The 18860-nt window shown below is 49.1% G+C and overlaps 1 protein-coding gene across 6 annotated transcripts in view; it reads left to right on the top strand.

The window, feature by feature from the left end:
* Nucleotides 1-18860, top strand: part of agap1 (ArfGAP with GTPase domain, ankyrin repeat and PH domain 1) — an 85078-nt gene that overhangs the window by 5458 nt on the left and 60760 nt on the right. For 2 of the 6 annotated variants that reach the window (XM_035150527.2, XM_035150529.2), the window contains exon 1: nt 12243-12995. The exons of the other annotated variants lie outside the window; for them this stretch is intronic. In XM_035150527.2, the coding sequence (XP_035006418.2) occupies nt 12374-12995 (622 nt within the window). In that variant the 5' untranslated portion in view covers nt 12243-12373. Of the gene's footprint in view, nt 1-12242; nt 12996-18860 lie in introns of those variants that run through there. 6 annotated transcript variants of the gene reach the window in all.

Below are 18860 nucleotides of genomic sequence, written 5' to 3'. Positions count from 1 at the left end.
ATTAAGGAGAAAACATCAGGTTGGATGGACGCGCTCATCGACCGGGCTGCGGAGGGAGCAGCCGGTGGGGGGGTAAATGTCAGAGATGTGATATGTCCGAGTGACAGAGATTCACTGTGTCACTGACGGATTGAAACGTATTAGAGACCAACCAGCTGCTCAGCTTCCTGCAGCTGTTCACATCTGGCTGCTGAAAATGTGCCCGATTCATTTATTTCATTGAATCCCTTTTGTCTTGTTAACGTCACGTTCTGCAGTGTCTCAGCCGCTGGAACGAGAACATCCCTGATTGTTCTCACTCGTTGTAATCGGAGGTGAAGATGCAGCCGCCGCTCCGACTCGTTCAGCCGCCACATGATGCCCGTGGTGCAGGGATCTCTGGGTAACATCTCCTGGCTGCCCCCAGGGTCCCATTAGGGAAATGTTGTGAGCTGCTCCTCTGTGCGTGATGTTGAAACGCACGGCTGCACTCCGCTGTGAGAGCCGTGTCGTCCTGTGGAGCTTCAGGTGTTTCTCTGAGGACGCAGATGATAAAAGACCTTGTATCGTGCATGAGAGACGAAAACACGTGATGATTCCAAACGTGTAAAGAAGACCAGTTTGTATCATGTTCATAAGAAGCATCTGTAAGACGTGTTGTTGAACTGCTCCTTCAAACTGCTCATATCCTTTAAATAGAGTCAGTGTCGTTTCCACCTCAGACCACAGACAGACCACAGACAGACCACAGACAGACGACGCCTCACAGTCAGTGGATGGACGTCTTTGCTCTTTTGTGTCGTGAAGTGACAGATTGTCGATGTTGTCGTCTAATCTGTGTCGTCGCTGACGTCCTGCTGAGTCTCCGCTGTTTGTTTCTAAATCCTCCAGCGTGGTCGTGTCATCCCTGAATCCCCCCCCCGCCCCACTGTCTACAAACCAGACCACAGATTAAAGATTAAAAACCTGCAGCCATGATACGTGTCGTATATCTGATAAAAGCATCTTCCTTCCTGTGATGTCTCATTGTGTCTCAAGTCTCCAGGCTTTGCTTCTACATGTGGTTTGGCGTCTCGCTGCCGATTGGCCGACGTAGTGTCTCCCGTCCTCCTGTCCGATCCGATCTGACAAACGTCTTCTTCATGTGATTCTGCCAAAGCAGAAAATCAAAGTCCGGCAGGAGGGAAACACCAGAGAGAAGGAGATTAGGGGATGTAAGAGAAGAAGCTTGTTAAACCTGCTCCTGTGTTGGATCCCTGCAGATTATTTACCTTCATTGGTCTTTCTCATGAGGTGACGGCCTCGTCCTGGTTCCACAGCGTCCTCGTGGTTCCACAGCGTCCTCGTGGTCCCACAGCGTCCTCGTGGTCCCACAGCGTCCTCCTGGTCCCACAGCGTCCTCGTGGTTCCACAGCGTCCTCGTGGTTCCACAGCCTCGTAGCTTCATGTCAAACGTCTCAAACTGAATCAGAGACGTCAGTGTAACTGAGAGTCTGATGTCTCTCACACTCATTAAGACAGGGGCCGGTCTGGGGACATCTGAAGTTCACTCTTTGATCGTCTAACTGGCCTGAACCGTTTATTTCATCCCTGTTTACGTCCCAGCATCCTTCACTTTGAAGTCTCCGCGTGTTGTGTTTGTGGACGTCTCGTAGTCTCGGCTCCGATTTCTGCTCAGAAAGTGAAAACGGACACCGTGGACAGTGAAACTCAAACTGACTGCGGCTGGTTGTCATAGCAGTTACGTCTAAACAGGGGAAATGAGTCTCTCACTTCCTGATGATGTGATCAGCAGCTCCAGTGTTTAGAAGGTCAGGAGCAACATCTCCTGCCTCAAGGTGAATGTCTCATGATGAAGGTTCATAGATTCAGACTGAACAGGAGAGTCTGCAGGTCTGAACCAGACCAGGTGTGAACCAGTCCTGAATACAGACAGTTTCCAGTGTGTCGATGATCCAGATGCTCAGACTTGAATCTGTGTCGTGGTCCCAGCAGCTGCAGCCCCCCAGCCTCACCCATATCCCCCCGTCTCTCTTTACTATGAGGGGAAGCTCCAGACACTGACCTGAGTAAAACAATAGGTCCAGCACAGATCTCATGCAGGTATAAAAATAGTCTCCCGGCTCTGCGGCTTCCTGCCACTTAACAATAGTCTGATACGTTTTCTGTGTCGCTGGTTTTGAGCAGAAAGACATTTTAAAACCACACGACTCCGATAACGAAGCTCAGACGAGATGCGACAGAAAACCGATTAGACACAGAGGAGATTCTCTTCCTGAGGAAAATCAGAGCGAGTGTAAAGGAGGAGGAAGTGGGGGAGGGAACGCCTCGCTCCCTGAGGTGGCTGATGTCACTTCCTGCCTCATCGATCGCCCTGCTCACAGAGGACCTGACCTCTGAGCCCGGCTGCAGAGCCACGCTGGGATTCTCAGATTCTTTCATCTATCGAGTCTCGTTTGTGCTGCGTGTTTCTGCGGCGAGCAGCAGATGCTCGACAAACCCTGAAGGCCTCGCCTCCTTCGCCGATAAATGATTCAGTGACTAATTAATTTGACTCCGCCAGCGAAGCCTCATTACACCAGCTCCCTGTGACAGTGAAGGGGCTGTTGTGCTGTTTCATACCAGGGTTCACGTCCTTCATCAGCTCAGCTTGAACAGGTTCAATCCCAGACTCCCAGGTTAACGGTGGAAGATGAGCCTCTGTCTGAACAGGACGTGCAACAGGACTGAAGAGGACACTCGTCTTATATCCACAGTGGAGACTCCAAGCTTTATTGACAGTTGGCAGAAGAAAAGCTCAGAGGAAACCAGACACACTCAGACGTGCTGAGACGTCACTTCTCCGAGGTCGTAAACCTGACGGCAGAGAGAGAGTAGTTTGTCTCCCATCTGTCCCTCACTCAGAAAATCAATCCTCCCCTCTTGTCCTCCGAGGTCTCAGGTCACCATCTGTGAGGAGGACGATCCCACCTCCTTTTGTTTTTTTTACTGTTTCTGCTCAACGACTGTGTTTTAACATTCATTCTTCTTCTGGTAAAACACTTGATTCATTTACCAGTTGTGTGTCCGTCTCCTCACATCGTGACAGAACACACAACCTGCTGCTGATGCCTCTGACCTCTGACCTTTCTGTGCTGGATCAATTACAATCACACCGGGACGCTGTTAGTTCCTGGATCCTGCTACTTGTTAGATTAGTCGTTACACACGGACATATAAAGACTTGTACATTTTCCCTTTTATGATATTAAAGCGTTAATCAGAGAAATACAATAATCATCACACTGATCTGTTGACGTGTTGCTTGGTAAACGTGTTCTCGCCTAATTTGAACCTTTAGTCCACTTTCCCATGAGATGTGTCTGCTCCTGTTTGTCCTGCTCCTCCTCTGAGGAGGGTCCTGGGCTCCTCACAGGATAGTCTCAGATGAATCTCTTGGTCTGGTTTGGCTGCAGAGGTTTGACAGCGTCTCTCTCTGTGGGGACAGCGTGTCCCCAGCGGCCGCTCACGTAGACGCTCCATGTTAAGTAAGGGATTATCAATCTGCCTCAGCTGTAGTTACAGAGCAGCGCTGACCCCCACAGCATCGGAGGGCCCCGCTTCCTGGCAACTGGACAGAGTCACTGGCACGAGAAACACCGCTAATGCTGTAAGCTGTTTACACACACACACACACACACACACACACACACACACACACACACACACACACACACACACCTGCTGAGGCAGTGAGTTCCTACAGTCGTTACTTTTCGTCATTGAGTCTCGTTCTTCTTCGTCCATCACTTTGAATCTCCAGGTAACGACGATATATCTGAAAAGTTAAACTCTCAAAATGAATGCGAGGAGAATACAGATTTAAATTTCGAACAGTGTGTTGTCACGGGGGTCAGGCTGCAGGATGATAAGCCCACAGGAAGTGATCTGTCTCTGGACGCTCGGTACCATCTGTCTCTCACACGGAGCGTCTTCATCCCCATGTTACTACATCACGTCCAGAGAACAGTGGCTTTATCTTCTCACGCCTCCTGCACCAGTTGCTCCCTCGTGGTGGAGGTGGTAGATTCTGCTCAGGAAGATGTGTCAGTAGTTCTAACTGTGGCTGTAGCTGTTGTCTGTCTTTAACCTTTGACCTCTCTCCTGCCTGGTGCTCATGATGTCGGTGAGTTTGCTCGGCAGGTGCCTGTGGATTTAAAAAAAGAAAACGCTCCCCTCGTCTTTTCTGCTCCACCTAAATGTCAGAATGTAAGAAGGTCGGCGCCTCATCTGTTTGTGTGAGGGTGGAACCGACTCTACGATTATACAAATGTAAACAGAGTCTGGTGCTGTTGTCGTCGTCAGACTGAGGAGGTTGTGTTTCCAAACAAAGCTGCTCTGTTGTGTTTGAGTGTTCGGAGAAGGAACAGAGCGAAGAAGATGATGGACGAGGATTCAAACTGAAGCAGGCTCTATGTGAGAAAGAGAGGAGGAAAGGGAGCAAGGGAAGGTTAGAGGAAGCATGGGAAGGAGCGGAAAGTGGATCCCTCCAGCGGCGCCTCCATCAACAAAGCATTGTGGGAGAAAAATAAGGCGTCTGTGAAACGCAGCTTGTGTGGGAAGCCCCGAATTCCTCCAGAAGTGCAGAGGGAAAACAACAAGCAGGAAGTGTATAGAACGAGTTGTGTGTCGTGAGCAACTGAGATGTTCTGGATGAATACTCAGATCCAAACATCCAGGTTGTTAAAGCTTGTTTGAGGCCTATTGTATTCATGTGGAGTTACAAGTTTAAATAATAAAGTTACTGATGAATATCTGTGTTTACTAAGTGCAATAAAAAGGAATAAAAATGATTACAAGTCAAGTTGGAATCAATAATAATAATAAACCCTGAAGACTGAATAGAACAGATAGTAAAGATGAAGGGTGGAGACCTGATCTGTGACCGTATGTGGAGGTCAAAGGTCAGGCTCAGATTTATTCTCCAGGAGACAAAGAGCTTCTGTCTCTTCTGGACGACTTGAACATCAGAAAGAAAGTCAGTCCGATTGGATCTGAGTCACAGAGTCTGGATTCTTCTCCTCGTTACTGATGAGCTATTTCAGGAAATATCTCTGTTCCGTCTTCAACTTGAAGCCGAGAAACGACAACAAGGTTCCTGGGGAATAAGAGAGAGTTGAAGAAATCTGAAGTTCACGTGTACATTTTATATTCAGACCTTTCTGCCCCTGATTGATAGGGAGGTGAAGGTAAAGAGTAGAAGCTGGTGAATGGTTTGTAGTGAAGAGTTTTCATTGTTCTCTGGCTTTATTCACAGAACCAACACAAAGACATGAAATGAATCAATGAGGAATAAATGAATTCATGTGTTTTTATTAGTTTCTTCAGTTTGACTCAATAAAAATAACGACAGGAACATGTTCAGTGTTTAAACCAGTCGTTGGTGCAGTGGATTGATCACGTAGAGGATCCACTTGGTGCTGTGGCCTGGTTCATAAAGAGTGTGTGTCTGTGTGTGTGTGTCAGTGATACATCTTCCTCTCAAGGTCACACACTCTCTTCCCAGAGATGAACTCTCTGGGGATGAAGGGGAACTGTACACCAGGCTGGCCTCAGTGTCCCTGATAGATGCTGCACACACACACAAACACACACGGACACACACTGCAGACATGTTGTGTTGTGACTTTCATGTCAAACTGTGTGTTGTTATGTTGGTGGGACATTGAATCCTGGAATCTCCTCGTCTTTCCCTCGACTCTTCGTCTGTGTCTTCTATGTGTGTGGCTCCTCTTCTTCATCCTGAGACCTGAGGATTTAAACCGTCTCTGTGGTGATTCTGTGGACACCAGCGCCCTCTGCAGGCCGGACAGTGAACTGACTTGTGTTTTATAGATCATCTGAAAACCTGGTGTTTCTCCAACATGTGTAAAATAATTAGTTTTCACTTCATATCGAGTTCTTGTTCTTTCTCCAACGAGTTATTGACGTGGGAAACAGCATCGAAGCTTTGTTTTCATGAGATGCGCCACACAATTTAATTTTTATATTTTAGTTTTACAGATTTTTTAGTATTGTTGTTTGTATATTTATATATTTTTGTACTTATATAAATTGTTGTTGCTCAGTTAATCAGGTAGTGTAGTGCTCAATGTTCTACAGCAGGTGGCAGCAGGGAGCTATGGTGGTTTTCTGTATGGAAGGAATGCTGGGAATGTTGTGTTTGTGTGTTTGTGTTATCACATTGTGTTGATGTGAATTACAGTATTTCGTACTGGTATTTTACTCTTTTAATCATGTGACACCTGAATATTAATAATCATAATAATAATGAGGTTCATCTACATTTTTATTTGATTCTTATTTGTTGTTAATACTTTTGAATTGAATCTTTAATTTGGTTTCAAACATTGATATCAATGATCATAATCGGTGTTTGGTCGTCAGTGACTCAGCGTTGTGTGAATGTTGCTCTGACAGTTTCTCAGTTGATCCGTCTCGTGGTGTTAATGTGGATCAATCACAGCTACACACACACACACACACACACACACACACACACACACACACACACCCACGGGACTCTTCACAGACTCTGAATAATGAATGTCTCCCTCTCTCCGCTCTCTAATGACGTCTCAGGAATATCTTGTGTTTGTGTGTACGTGTGTACGTGTGTGTTCTGTATGAGCGTACATATGTTACCATGACCACCCCCGTCACACACACACACACACCTCTCTCTCTCTCTCTTTTGGGTGAAATGTGTTGTGATTGGTGGAGCTGACTTTGATCAGTCCCCTCTCCTCCCTCCCTCCTCACCCCTGTCCTCAAACCTCCTCCTGCGCCTCACTTCCTGGACTCCGACCAATCGGCTTTCTCGATTTGACACACCGCTACTTCAGCAAAGCATCTGTCCTATTGTAGCCAGGGATTAAAGTGTGTGTGTGTGTGTGTGTGTGTGTGTGTGTGTGTGTGTGTGTGTGTGTGTGTGTGTGTGAAGAAATTCATGAATTCACAATCAGCTGATCACCATCTGTGCTGCAGCAGAGACCAGGACAAATAAACAAAGAAAAACCTTATCATTATTATTTTCAGTAATAAACACTCACTTTCCTTTCCAAGTTTAATGTGATTTAAGTTTCTTTCCACTGAACAGAACATGTTTCTTGTTGCTGTCACTTTGTAAACTCAAGAGAACAAAGACATGAAACCTGATCAAAGGAGCCACAGACACTGTGATGAAGAAACATGAACTCTGTTAAAGTTGTTAAATGATTCTCCTGCGTTTTAAATATCAACGTGTTTCTGTGTCACTCACGACTCAGTGGTTAGTTTGTCCTGATGGGACCACACACACACACACACACACACACACACACACACACACACCCATCACGTGCCAAGCCAGCCGTGCAAGCCCCCAACCAGTCACCATGGCAACAGCCCTGAGTCTGGAACACAGGGTGGGGCAGGGCATCTTCCTCTCCTTTCTCCTTCTCTCCTTTCCTTCTTCTCAGTTTTACCTCGTCCTGTGTGAACGCACACACACACAACTCACACACACACTGATTAGCCTCACACAGACAGGTGACCTTCAAGTGTTAATGTAGATAGGTGTGTGTCTTTGTTACTTGTACACACAGACACACACACACACACACACGTTGCCTCCTGTTGTATTGTTTCCTAAATGTTGAACTGAACTGAAAACACTTCCTCCTGCTCTGCAGCGGCACACACGTGTTTTACATGATCCAGGTGTTTCTACATGTCGTGTTGTCGTGTTGTCGGCCTCTCACGAACACGCTGGGTTTCATTTGTTCGTTTCCCTGCTACTTTGAGACTCGATCAATAATCTGATCACGTGATTGGTTGATGATGTTTCGGATGAGGAAGACTCTTGTGGTTTTGAGTGTGTTAGCTTAGCTTTAGCCTGAAGGAAACTGAATGTGTGTGTGTGTGTGTGTGTGTGTGTGTGTGTGTGTGTGTGTGTGTGTGTGTGTGTGTGTGTGTGTGTGTGTGTGTGTGTGTGTGTGTGTGCGTGTGTGTGTGCGTGCACATTTTGTATTCTCCACCTCTCATGGACTCGTGTGTGCATACAAATGACGTGTGTGTGTGTTGTGTACACACGTCTGAGGTTTACAGTTTTGTTGTGTGTGTGTACGTTTCTCCTCCTGCCAGCAGGGGGCTTCATGTTACTCCCCCACACCACCACCTCACCTCCCCCCCTCCCTCCCACTCCTCAGCCCTCTGCTAACTGACCCATTTTCACTGTCTCCAGGGGGGAGAGAGTGAAGGGGGAGTCGTACCTCCTCCCGCTCCCTCGCTCTTTGGTGCAGAAAATAAACTGAGCAGTAAGAGGAAGATGAGGTGTGTGTGTGTGTGCGTCTTTGTGTGTGCGTGTGTATGTGTGTGCGTCTTTGTGTGTGCGTGTGTATGTGTGTGCGTAAGTGTGTGTGTGTCTTTGTGTGGTTGCCATATTTGATTAAAGCGCTCCCCACTGGGTGTTTGCTAAAGACGACTGTCACTGTGGCTCCTGTTTAACCTGTTGTGCAGGTGGGTGGGTGGGTGTGTGTGTGTGTGTGTGTGTGTGTGTGTGTGTGTGTTATTTAAATGATGTTCAGACTGAGAGTCTCCTCTGGATCATTTTAATTTCTTTAAACCAATTACAGTGGTTCAGGGCGGAACTAAGTCCAGGAATCTGTATATTATTGGGCGGGACTGGTTTAGATGGAACATTTACACGTTGGCAGACGATGATGATGATGAAGAAGAATCCGCTCTAATAAAACAGAAGAAGAAGATTGTTCAGGATCACTGATCCGATTCATGGTTTCTATGAAGATGAGGCTTCCTGTAGATCCTGTTTGGATGATTTCTTCTTCTCTTCCTCCTCCAGTTCAGTAACAATATGAATTTATTTAGTTAAATTATTCATATTATTTTCAGTGAACGTTGAATATTCCATCTAACGTCCGTCCACTCGTCTTTATCGCTCGGTCTTTTCTTTTCCCATCTCAGGTGGTTGAGTCTCCACCTGCCGGCTGCAGTTGACCTCATTTAACCTCCTGATTCTTGACTGATCTGCAGCTGCTCTCGTCTCAACATCGTCTCAGTGATGATGTGATGATGCTCCCTCTCTCTCTGAGGATGATGGGGGGGGGGGCAGGCTGCAGGTCCTGATAAGAACCTCAGTGTCTCCAGAGACCTGTGGACCTCTGTGCTCGCTCCATTCACTTTGAATCAAGCTTCTTCACGCCTCCTCCAGGGTCTCAGTCCATCTGCACCTCATCATGACGCTAGTAGCAGTTAGCATTAGCTTCCTCTCAACCTCAACCTATTGATTCTCTACCTTCACCAGCACCAACCCTCAGGTCTCGTGAAGTTGATCCAATGAAGCTGCCTCTTGTCAATCATCCATCTCCAGTGTGATGATGAAGTTATGACTCCGAGAGTCGGCTTCAAATCCAGCGTGAGGATTCACTGCAGTTCTGCTTGTGGATTAGGTTCCTGACAGATTAGAGATTATTAACCAGCTCATTAGTTCATCACCTCACAACAATCTGCTGCTTCTCCCTGATGGATTCATCTCACACGTTTGAACATCAGATTAGGATCAGACTCGACTCTCCGTGAAACACAAACTGACTCAACTCAATCCTCTTCACGGCTTTCACACCTGGTTCGGTGAACATATGAAATGTGTGCGAAGTGAGTTTCCAGATTCAAGTAGTTTATATTATTCATCAGGAAACTCTTCCTCCTCGTTATCAGTGACAAACTCTTCAGTGGCTGTAACATCAACCGCAAGACAACACCACGATGTGCACCGGATCAAAGGCTCCAGGTGCGCTTGATGTTGCAGTGGCGGTGCAGCAGGCGTTGGCGTCTTCCATCTCCAGTAACCCCCCATCTGCACATCTTTCCTTATCTCCGTCCAGCTCCTGTAACGTGTTGCTGTCGTCAGGTGACATGTTGTGAGGGTGCGTTTGATGAGGAGACAAACACATGGACAGAGGAAAGTGTGTAGCGGTGAAAAGAGAAAGTAGCTGTCGGCTTCTTCTCTAATCTTGATTAATCCCAGTAATAATCCACGAGGCGTCGGGGGGGGGTGTAATCTCCCCCCGCTACCCCTCAGAGAGAGAAAACGTTTCCTCTCTAAAGTTCGATCAGAGACGAATAACTGTGAGATGAAGAGTTTATCACTTCCCATCCAAAATAAAAGTATGATGGGATGTTTGTTCTCACAGCTTCAAGTCATCATGTGTGTGTGTGTGTGTGTGTGTGTGTGTGTGTGTGTGTGAAGAGCTTGACAGGCAGCGCTGAGGCTCCTCCCCCTCCTGTAGGTCCCAGTGCAGACAGTAAAACCTGGACTGGACCTTCTCCTGGATCGTGTTGTGACGTTAACGTCAGAGAACTGATCAACAGCTTTTCTGCTGAGTCAGTTATTGATTGAAGGACAGAGTCAGTCTGAGGAGCCCTCATCACCAGAAGCTCTGGAACCTCCTCGTGTTGACGTCTTCGTCTTCTGCGTGTTCGGCTCCTCTTCTTCATCCTGAGATCTTTGTGTTTCACGTCCGTCTCGTGTTAGAAACCTCATCAACACGTCCACTCGTCATGTGACATGTGTCTTCAGGAGTGTTGGTGTGGACGGAGAACACAAACCATACTACTGATATAAAGCTTGTATATTAATTATTCAAGTTAAACCGTGTCAGTACGGACGCAGCCTGAACTCCGAGGCACTTTGACCTGAGTTTTACTTCATAATAATATTTTCTCTTTTTAAAATCCTATTCCTCCAGAAGGTCTTTGAAAGCATCTCTTACTGAAACCTGACTTCTTTGCTCTCGGGTCTGATTTATTTTAACTTTCTACAAGTTAGGCTCATAAAACATAGTGTGTGTGTGTGTGTGTGTGTGTGTGTGTGTGTGTGTGTGTGTGTGTGTGTGTGTGTGTGTGTGTGTGTGTGTGTGTGTGTGTGTGTGTGTGGTGGCTCCAGGTCCGAGCTGTGCATTGACTCCACTCCGTGTTTTCCCACCGTCCCCCGCTGCTGTGTGTGTGTGTCTGCGTGTGGTTGTGTCGTTGTGTGTGTGTGGAGCGCAGAGCTGTGGACCGGGGAATGGGACCGTGGCTGCGGAGCTTTGTGCGCGTGTGTGCGGGTAGAGAGCAGAGTTACTGGGGCCGGTGTGTGGAGGACGGACCGGAGCCTCCTCTGTGAACCCAGCGAGCCTTCAGGCCCAGCGGAGCCGCAGAGAGGAGCCGTTCCCCGGCGGACTGCTGCGCTGCGCTGCGGGGGATGTGCACACACAATGGGAGACGACGCGCTGGCACCGTGCGGGACGCGGCTCTAGAATAACATTCACCCGCGGGTTGTGCGTGATGAGACCGGAGCTGTCGGCCGGACCCCGGGCGGAGGAGTCCCGGTGCTGAGGACTCGCTCTGTCCGCTGGAGAAGTGATTCTACCCCGGTACACAGGCTGCCTGGAGCCGGGGACCGCAGCGGAGGAGCCGCCTGCTCGAGGGTCTGCTGCCGGTTCGATTCCGCTGGGACGGACACGGAATGTATTTCCTGCGTCAAAGAGCTGTTTGCACATCTGGATGAGAGGGAAGTCCATGTTTGGTGTTGTGTTGTTTAAAGTGTTTTAAAGCTGAGGTCAGCTTCTTCATGAGGATTCACACAGAGCAGCTTCAGGATTAAAGTGGGTCTTCATCAGACACCTTCAGGTCGGTGTTATCTGCTGCAGACACTGAGAGCGCAGCAGGAGCATGTACCTTCTGGACAGTAGCTGCACTGACAGGATGGACAGGGGCACGCCTCAGAGGAAGACCGTCTACCGCATCTCCCTCACCCTGGTGAAGAGGGAGAGTCTGGACGATGAGGATGGAGAGCAGGACCCCCGGCCGGCGGAGAACCCCAAGGTGGGCGCCTTCCGGCGGGAGGGCTCGGTGGAGGTCCAGCGCGGCGGCCTGCTGGAGCAGCTGAAGGAGGTGGAGGACGAGAACGACGACTTGTCCTCGTCACACAGATACATGAGGAACTTCAGGACGTTCAGCACGGGGCAGCTGGAGCTGGGGAGGCTGAAGACATCCAGGAAGCAGAGGAGCTGAAGGAGAAGGCCACCAGCCCGTTAGCAGAGCAGAGCAGAGAGGCCCCCGAGAGCAGCGAGGCCCCGAGAGCAGCGAGGCCCCGAGCAGCGAGGCCCCGGAGAGCAGCTCGCCTCAGAGGCAGGAGGACGCTCCGAGCGAGAGCAGGCAACAGGAAGCCGAGGATCCAGAGAAGATTTCCTCTGAAGCTCCTCAAACAGACGCTGCGCTGGAGAACGGCAGCGATCAGAAGAGGAAGAGGCTCCTGAAAGCAAAGAGCGTGGAGGAGAGGAGCAGTGACGCGGCTCTGAACGGCGATGGGACGATGTCTCACTCCAAGAGCAACGGGAAACCAGCTAAAGTTACGTCTCCTGAGACCCCCCCTCCGAAGAGACCCCCCGGTCTCCTGCGGCGCAGCTTCAGCTTCAGGCACTGGACGGGCGGCGAGCTGCTGCGACTGCGGGCGCTGTCCAAAGACAAACACCACAGCAGCTCCGGCTGCATAGAACGTGACACCGGGCCTGATGGCGGCGAGGTGACCCCAGAGGCTGCCGCTGTGCCGCCACCTTCTCGCCATAACGACCTCACCAGAGAGAAGAGCAGGACCCTGGAGGTCGGAGCCGTCCTGAACAAGACGGACTCCATGACCGAGCTGAGCCGCTGGGAGAGAGCTCGCGGCAGCAAGAACCGGACGCTGGACAACAGCGACCTGCAGCGCCTGGCGGCCGAGAAGGACGCATCAGGTGGGGGGTTCCTGCGGGGAGGAGGCGGTCGCTCCAGTGAGAGGCGCCTGGTTCGCTTCTTCAGCGGGATCTTCTCCAGGAGGGACGGGGCGTCCACTTCCACGCCGGTGGGCAGCCCCAGCACCAACCGGTCCCTGCGGCGCAGCAGGAGGGCGGGGCTGTCCCAGTCCAGTACGGAGAGCATGAACGGAGGAAGCACTGACGGTAAAACCACTGATCTCTGTCTGTGTTCGTCTGTCAGCTGCCAGTCGGGTTTTAACCATATTTCATTCACAGGGAGGAACTACTGAGGTTGATAGTGGTTTTCGTTTTGGCCTCATTTAAATAACTCGCATGTGGCCCCTGAAAGCTCAGCCCGGCCCCTCGTCATCACTGCGAGTTCAGCTGGTTTCATCTTGAGACACGTGGACGTTTCCTCCTCTAATTGTCTCCTGGCCCCTGAGAGGAGTCGAGGGCCACGTCTGGGCCCCGGAGCCTCAGGTTGGACTCAGTGACTCAGCTGCTCAGCTTTCTCCTTCAAACACTGAGGCAGAAACATGAAGTGATTTTAAACTGAGTGGATTCACACAGAGAGTTTGTCAAGGTTGAAACAGCAGGGCTCAAGGAGCAGTGTGTGTCTGTCTCTGTGTGTGTGTTTGTTTGTTTGTTTTGGACAGCAGGGTGATGTTTGGTTGTGTCAGTGACGACCACACGCTGCTGTTTGTCTTTCATTACCCTGAGAATGAAAAGGACTTCAGTTCTTCTCTGATAGCGACGAGAGCGACAAGTGAGCTGAGTCACTTGTTCGTGCGTCTGTTGAAACCTCCTGAAACACAGAGAGACGAGCGAACAGGAAAATGTTTTTGAAATAGCAGCGAGGAGGAGACGTGAGAGAGAAGCAGAAGTTTGAGTCTGGAGACCAGGACGTTTTTTATCTTTATCCTAAAAGGAAGGTCGTCTGGTCATGTGGCTGCAGCAGCTTCAGTGAGGTGCGCAACACACGTACACACACACACACACACACGCGCACACACACACACACACACACACACACATATACACACACACATATATACATGCATATTTGCAGCAACACAAACAACACACCCTCAGCATCCTCTTTCCATTTAGAGGGGACGAATGGAAAACATGACGAGAGAGGAAGTGGATCTGTCCAGACAGAGGGACAGAAAGAGGGGGGGATAGACAGAGGGACAGACGGAGGGAGGGCCAGACTGACAGATAGAAAGACAGAGGGATGGACAGACAGACAGAGGGATGGACAGATAGACAGAGAGAGGGGCAGACAGATAGACAGACGGACAGATGTGCTTTCCTGTCACTTTTCTCTCCACCAGCCTCCCTCCAGATGTTTGCAGCTGCAGCAGCAGTTTCACACGTTGTCACCTCTGCAGCAAATCAAGTTCATTCATCCTGCTGTGTGTGTGTGTGTGTCTCTCTCGCTCTCTCTCTCTCTGTGTGTGTCTCTGTGTGTGTCTGTGTGTGTCTGTGTGTGTGTGTGTGTGTGTCGCTGCCACGTCCTGAAGTAGAAACGACACATTTAGGATCTTGTGAAACTCTGCAGTGAAAGTTTTTCTCTGGGTCTGGTGAAACTGGAGCCTGATGTTTGTGGATGATTTCAGACGTTGGTTCATTCTGTGGTTTATAGAAGACGGAGTCGTCTGCACATCTGTAGCCCCACAGATGTGCAGGTGAAAAGGAAGAAGTACATAAAGTAACGCCACCTGGAAGCTCAGCGACCTGCTCCACCTTCCTGCTTGGAGAACATGGTGTTTGAGTCCCAGTTGGTGAAGAGAATCTTTATTCTTTGTCCTCAGGCAGGTTCCTGATCCCGGAGGTCGACTTACAGGTTTAACTGTCCTGTCGGGGGGTTATGGGCGGAGGTGTGTGGTTGTGGGGGGGTTGAACTGCCACATTGTTAGGATTCCTGAGTGCTGGTCACAGCAGAAGGATCCTCCAATGAGCTGCCAGGTGACGTCCTGTGACAGGTCGAGTGTTGAAGAGATAACCTGTGTGTGTGCTGCTGGTTTATAAAACAAACATTAGGCCTTTTCTTTGTCGTCGTCTGTACATTTCTGCTTAAAGCTGCAGGAGAGTAGATGAACTATATAAGAGCTCGTTAAAGACAAATGATTTCAGTGTAGAGACGTTCGGAAAACGCCAAAAAGTCCAAGTTGGACATCGGCGAGGAGCGATGAAGCTACCATGACGCTCTTTCCCCACAAATCACTTCTTCTTCTTCTTCTGTGCCGATAGTTCTTCTCTTTGTCGGTGGACGTGTCTGAAAATAAATATCATGGCAGCTACTGTTCCGTGTGTCGGTCGAACTTGGAGACAAACGTCGTCACCTTGACAGTGAAGATGTCAGTTGGTTGAGAAGTTAATCAGCAGATCAACGGATGAAGAGAATAATGTGGTTTTATTCAGAAGATCGTCAGACACACAAACAAACACACACACGTCAACCAACCACACCCATTCACCCTGACCTCACTGTGTGTGTGTGTGTGTGTGTGTGTGTGTGTGTGTCAGCGAGCGGCCACAGGGAGTGAATGTCAGGGAATGTGTGAGTGAAAGGGTGTGGGTGTGTTTTAAGGGCGGACGATCTGTATATGCGTGTGTGACCTATATCCACAGCCATGCAGAAGTAATGTGCACGACATGTGTGTCAGAAGACACACACACACACACACACACACACACGGTTCCCAATTACTTGTTCTGGGTTTGCATCAGTTTATCCTCTCGACTCTGAGAAAACACTCCCTCTCTATCTCATTCTCACACACACACGTGCACACTCACACTCTCTCACACACACACTCACACACTCACACACTCATCAGATACTTTGACTTGCAGCGCCTTTGCTCCTGCAGATGAAGCGTTGGTTAAATCTTTTGATCCTCTCTGCTTTCCCATTATACATAAACTAGGTCTGCACACGCGGTGCATCTCTATCTCTGTGAGGACCCTCACTCCTTAAACTCACTTTGTTGTTTACCCTGAAAGTGACGAGTGGATAACGTGTCCTCACGTAGAACTCACGTGTGTCCCCACAAAGACGGAAGAGCCTGTGGACACACAGCCTCAGATACTTGAGTCTCCAGTACAAAAGATATAATAGGGAGAAAATCCTATTAGAGAAATGCTGCAGGGAGAAAAGAGATGGAGAGGTGACCCTCCTCCTCCTCCTCCTCCTCCATGTTTACCTCCTTTTCTTTCCTCAGACTCGCCTCAATCTCTCCTTCCTCTTTCCTCCATGCTTTTTATTTCTTTTCTGTTGCTTCTTCCCCTCCTCCTCCTCCTCCTCCCTTCTCTCATCTGGATTCCTCTCCTCGTCTTCCCTTCACCCTTATGATTTATGTATGCATCCTTGCTGTTTTCCTTCCCTCTCTCTTCTCTGTCTCCTTACTTTCTTCATACTCTACCTTCCTCATCTCCATCGTTCCCCCTCTTCCCTCCTATGAGTCAAAGCTAAAGCATTAGAGTGCGTCACAGGCCCCCCCCCCATGAGCATTGAGTGCAGAATAACATCTGGCTGCAACTAACTGTTCTTTTCATTATCGATCATTTAAGCAGCGAAATTCTCATCAAACCATCAATTTATTTCCAAATGATTATCTGATCATCAAACTGGTCTGCGATTGATTTGAGTTAGCACGATAGCATTAAGCTAGCAGGTGCAGATGCTAACATAATAGAACCGAGTTTGGTTTGAGCTCGTACAGTTTACGACGAACCCTAAAGATCAGTGGAGGACACACTCTGGAGTTCGGTCTCCAGGTCGTAGAGTCCAGGAGCCGAGGATTGTGGGATTTCACAACTGGGCCAAGGACTGTACTGGTTCTTTAAGTGTCCGACTGGGACGCTGTCTCTATTTCTGTCCGTCCACCTTTAATGCTCCGTTTAGACTGGGTCAATATGACGGGGAGTTTCAGGGCCAGTGGGGGGGTGTGTGTGTGTGTGTGTGTGTGTGTGTGCGCACTGAGCAGCAGTGTGTTAAATCGAGCAGACCACAGTGTGACTGTGAACCACAGGCTGAAAACAGCTGACTGAGGAAGAGGAGGGAACATGAGCTGATTCACCAGATGAAATGTGAGGATTGAACAAATGAGTTTGACTTTGAAGGAATTCTCCAGAGTGTGTTTCACATCTGAAGTACAGGAGAACTCGCAGCACTGACCGGTCTGTTGTGTTTCTATCCCTAAACATTCAGTGTCAGTCGTGCCTGTAGAGTTCAAGGTGCTTCTCCTTCAAAATGCAGACTGGAAGAGCTGGTAATCGAACCACCAACCTTCGTGTACGACCCGCTCTACCTCCCGAGCCACAGCCAGAAACAAACCAGTGGCTCAGTGTCAGTTTGAAGCGTTTCTTTGTGCTGAACATTATTCTGACTCTGTGGCGTCGGCGTGTCGGAGCGTCGGAGCGACGCCTCCACATTCGTCCCGTTTCTCAGTCCCCCCCCACCCCCCCGACACTAGCAGGGTTTTATAGGCGCTCGGTTCTCATTAGCCGGCTGCCGTGTCACCCCTGTGCCAGAGGTCGTTCTGGGGTGAAAGAGCATGTGTGGGAGGTCTGTACGTCCTCACCCTTCTCCTCCCCCATCCTCTGCTCCCTCCCTGTTCCTCCTCACTTCCTCCTCCTCCTCTGTGTGTGTGTGTGTGTGTGTGGGGGTTTGCAGGGATGTGCTCCCTTATTTGAACAAGCCGTTGGAAGCAGTGAAGTATCACCACACACACTCTGAAACAGCAGCAGTGTGTGTCTAAGCCTTTCTGCTTCATAGACGACGCCTCTGTAACATGACAGTGTGTGTGTGTCTGTGTGTGTGTAGTGTAGTGTTTGTTCGTCTTGTGAGGACACACGTGTTGAGACATAACTCAATAGAGTTTTGGGTAGAGACTTGTTTTCGGGTTCAGCTCAGGTTGGTGTTACATGAGCAGATGTTTTTAGTGGGTACGTTTCCAGGAATCGAACATGAGGCCACGTCCACATTAAAACATTTCAGTTTTAAACTCATCCCTGTTGCTGTGGAGCATCGGAGCCTAAACGCTGCTGGTCTCAGTTCAGTTTGAGGGCTCTGGTGTTTTAGTGGAGACCAGTAGAAACTGAAGCTGCGTCCACATTCCGAGAACTCGTCCTTCAGAAGACGCCTGGTTCTCGTCCTCCTGATGATTTATCAACATGGTCCTTTTCTGTCTCTTTCTCCAAACGTGTTGAACATGGATCAGAAGCTTCGTCGCCGTTAAAGAGAAGATGAAGATATTCATCTGGTGTGAATCTGGTGTTGATTAGAATCGTTGTCGTCACACAGTAACTGTTCTGCTCTAATATGAAGCTACACAACATCTACACACAGTTGTGTTTCCACCTGTGTGTCATGGCTTCACCTGTCCATCATACTTAGGACACGTGAGTCATCCGCTGTGTTTAGGGCTCCTGAGTGATTTGTAATAAGTCAGTAACAACACAGACCTATGCTAACTGTGTGTGTGTGTGTGTGTGTCTGTTTGTGTGTTTGTTTGTGTGTTTGTTGTCCTGGTTACGTGTTAGCTGTACATCCTGTAATCCACTGCTGGCTGAGCGGTGTCACAACTCTCTGCACCCCCGCTGCTTTAAGCTCTTACATAAGGATCAAATCCATCGCAGGGCGGATGACAAGGACACTGACTGATGCAACACACACACACACACCCACCCAGACACACACACACACAGACACACACCCTGAACCCTTTGATACCCAGAATCCACCAGCACCAAAGCAGCAGAGTGTCACTGAGTTTAGATTTTAAAATGCACAGATTTCTGATGCAGGACGGCTTTAACACATGATGTAAGCAGGCTGAAACACACACACACACAGAGACACACACACACACACACACTGTCATGTAGCTGTCCTCCTCCTCCTCCTCCTCCTCCTCTTCATCATGTTTCCAAGCAGAAGCGGATGTTAGAAGAACAAAGGGAGCTGTAATCAGAGAGGAAGCAGAGAGAAGCTTCATGTGAAGATGCTAATAAACCTGAAATTAACCTGAACAACACTGTGTGTGTGTGTGTGTGTGT

The sequence above is a fragment of the Hippoglossus stenolepis genome, chromosome 24 (genome assembly GCF_022539355.2).
Source record: "Hippoglossus stenolepis isolate QCI-W04-F060 chromosome 24, HSTE1.2, whole genome shotgun sequence".
Classification (NCBI taxonomy): Eukaryota; Metazoa; Chordata; class Actinopteri; order Pleuronectiformes; family Pleuronectidae; genus Hippoglossus; species Hippoglossus stenolepis.
Note: the sequence above shows the minus strand (reverse complement) of the source record. Positions and strands in the feature narration are given on the sequence as shown.